This window comes from Desmodus rotundus, chromosome X, assembly GCF_022682495.2.
Source record: "Desmodus rotundus isolate HL8 chromosome X, HLdesRot8A.1, whole genome shotgun sequence".
In the NCBI taxonomy this organism is placed as follows: Eukaryota; Metazoa; Chordata; class Mammalia; order Chiroptera; family Phyllostomidae; genus Desmodus; species Desmodus rotundus.
In genome coordinates, this window is record NC_071400.1 from 82,678,298 (window position 1) to 82,679,936 (window position 1,639).

Sequence of the window (1,639 nt, forward strand, 5' to 3'; positions counted from 1 at the left end):
AATTTGTATTTCAAAAATAAAACTCTCACTCCTAATCTAACATATAGTAATAAATGTGTGATCCATGTAAACTTATATTCTGAATCTAAGTAAACATTCTTTCCTAAAGCACACCTTTTCAAAATGCAACAACTCCACAAAGGTAAGCAAACAGGATGTTTTGCCTATTAGAAACCTGCTTAACAGGCCTTTCCAACCAAGAAGTGAAGACTCCATCTCAGTGTCACTCAGGGTATGGATACTGGCTGGATTTCGCTGTGGGGTGACCACTGGCTTTAGAAGAACATCCAGCCCTGGTTTCAGCTTGGGCTCTGGCTTGAGCTCTTTCTTCCTCGTCTTTTAAAGCCTCTTCATAATGGGTGGGGAAGGCAGTGGCGTCATTATCATTGAGCTTGGCCAAAAATTCCAGGATTTTCATCTTGCTGGTCTCAGCATGAGCTCTTGGACCCCATAGGAACTCATAGCATGGAGGATCACTTTGGGGCACCTGCTGGTACACCAGGTATTTTTCCTGCACCAAATCTTGGGTGATAAGCTTCCTTGGCTCCCCAAAAACGAAGTGACTCTTTCCATCATAAATGCCCATAATTTTCAGGGATTCCCAGATCAAATTCTCAGAGGCACGGTTGCCATTCAAGAAGATGACACCTAGGAGAGGCATCAGAATCCCTCTTATAGGAAATCTCCAGCCTCTGCTCAGACTCCCATCGCTGCTGTCACCTTGACTGTCTACAAGGGTATAGGAGTTTCTGTTGGCCTCGACTTCTTTTAACTGTAAGCCATAGAGCAGATCCATGTGCTCAGACGCCTTCCTGAGGATCTCAGGGAAGTTCTTCCTGCATGATTTTTGGACTAACTTCAGCATGTCTTCCTTTTTAACAGGCTCCTTCATTATATGCTGATATAGCAGGTACTCTACCAACCTACTTGCCTTCTGAATTAGAAAAACTTCACTAGAGCTCCCAGTGGAAGTTGAGGCCCGGGAGGAGCATTTACTTTTGAAATCATGGCCTTTGGCTTTTCCAGCCAATCTTTCGCATGACACACTTGCAGCAGTACTGCTGGTGCCTGGGTCACTCAGAGATATCCCGGGAGGGCCAGCATCAGTGAAGCTTGAGGGAGTGTCCCCCAGAACAGAGGAGGAGGAACAAGTGGCCTCTTCTTCCTCTCCTGTAGCAGCCTCAGCACTGTTAAGGCCTTGGGTCTCAACTCTGTTTTGGCGGCGTTTCTCACGAGCACGGAGCTTACTCTTGTGACCACGAGGCATGATGACTGTGGTTCAGGACAGCAGACAGGAGTGTGAGCCAACAAAGTAGTGATCTGGGCACCTGGTGGATGGAGAAAGAGAGGAGGTGAACACCTTCGACAGGTAGATTCTACCTTGTCTTTATTGAAGGCTGCCTCTGCTGGCCTTCGTGAGGGCGCCTCTCTAAAAAGTGACAAGATTCCTGTTCTCCTGGTCAGTCTGTCCCCTGAGAATCCCACAGAGGAACAGCAGAACCTTTAGAGAGAGGCTCATGCTGCATCCTACCAGCCCTGCCTGACTTTACCCGAGTAACAGCAGGTGATGTCAGTGTAGCCCCCTTTGTTCTGGCATGTGGGGTCTTCTCAGTTCATCTTCCATATTATCACATCAACC

At 47.4% G+C, this 1,639-nt stretch overlaps 1 protein-coding gene across 1 annotated transcript; it reads right to left on the reverse strand.

The window, feature by feature from the left end:
- Nucleotides 1–223: 223 nt before the first annotated feature.
- Nucleotides 224–1,267, reverse strand: LOC112302021 (melanoma-associated antigen B2-like). The gene has a single exon (XM_024557557.2). It carries the CDS (start codon nt 1,265–1,267, stop codon nt 224–226), a length of 1,044 nt encoding a protein of 347 aa, XP_024413325.2.
- Nucleotides 1,268–1,639: the final 372 nt, after the last annotated feature.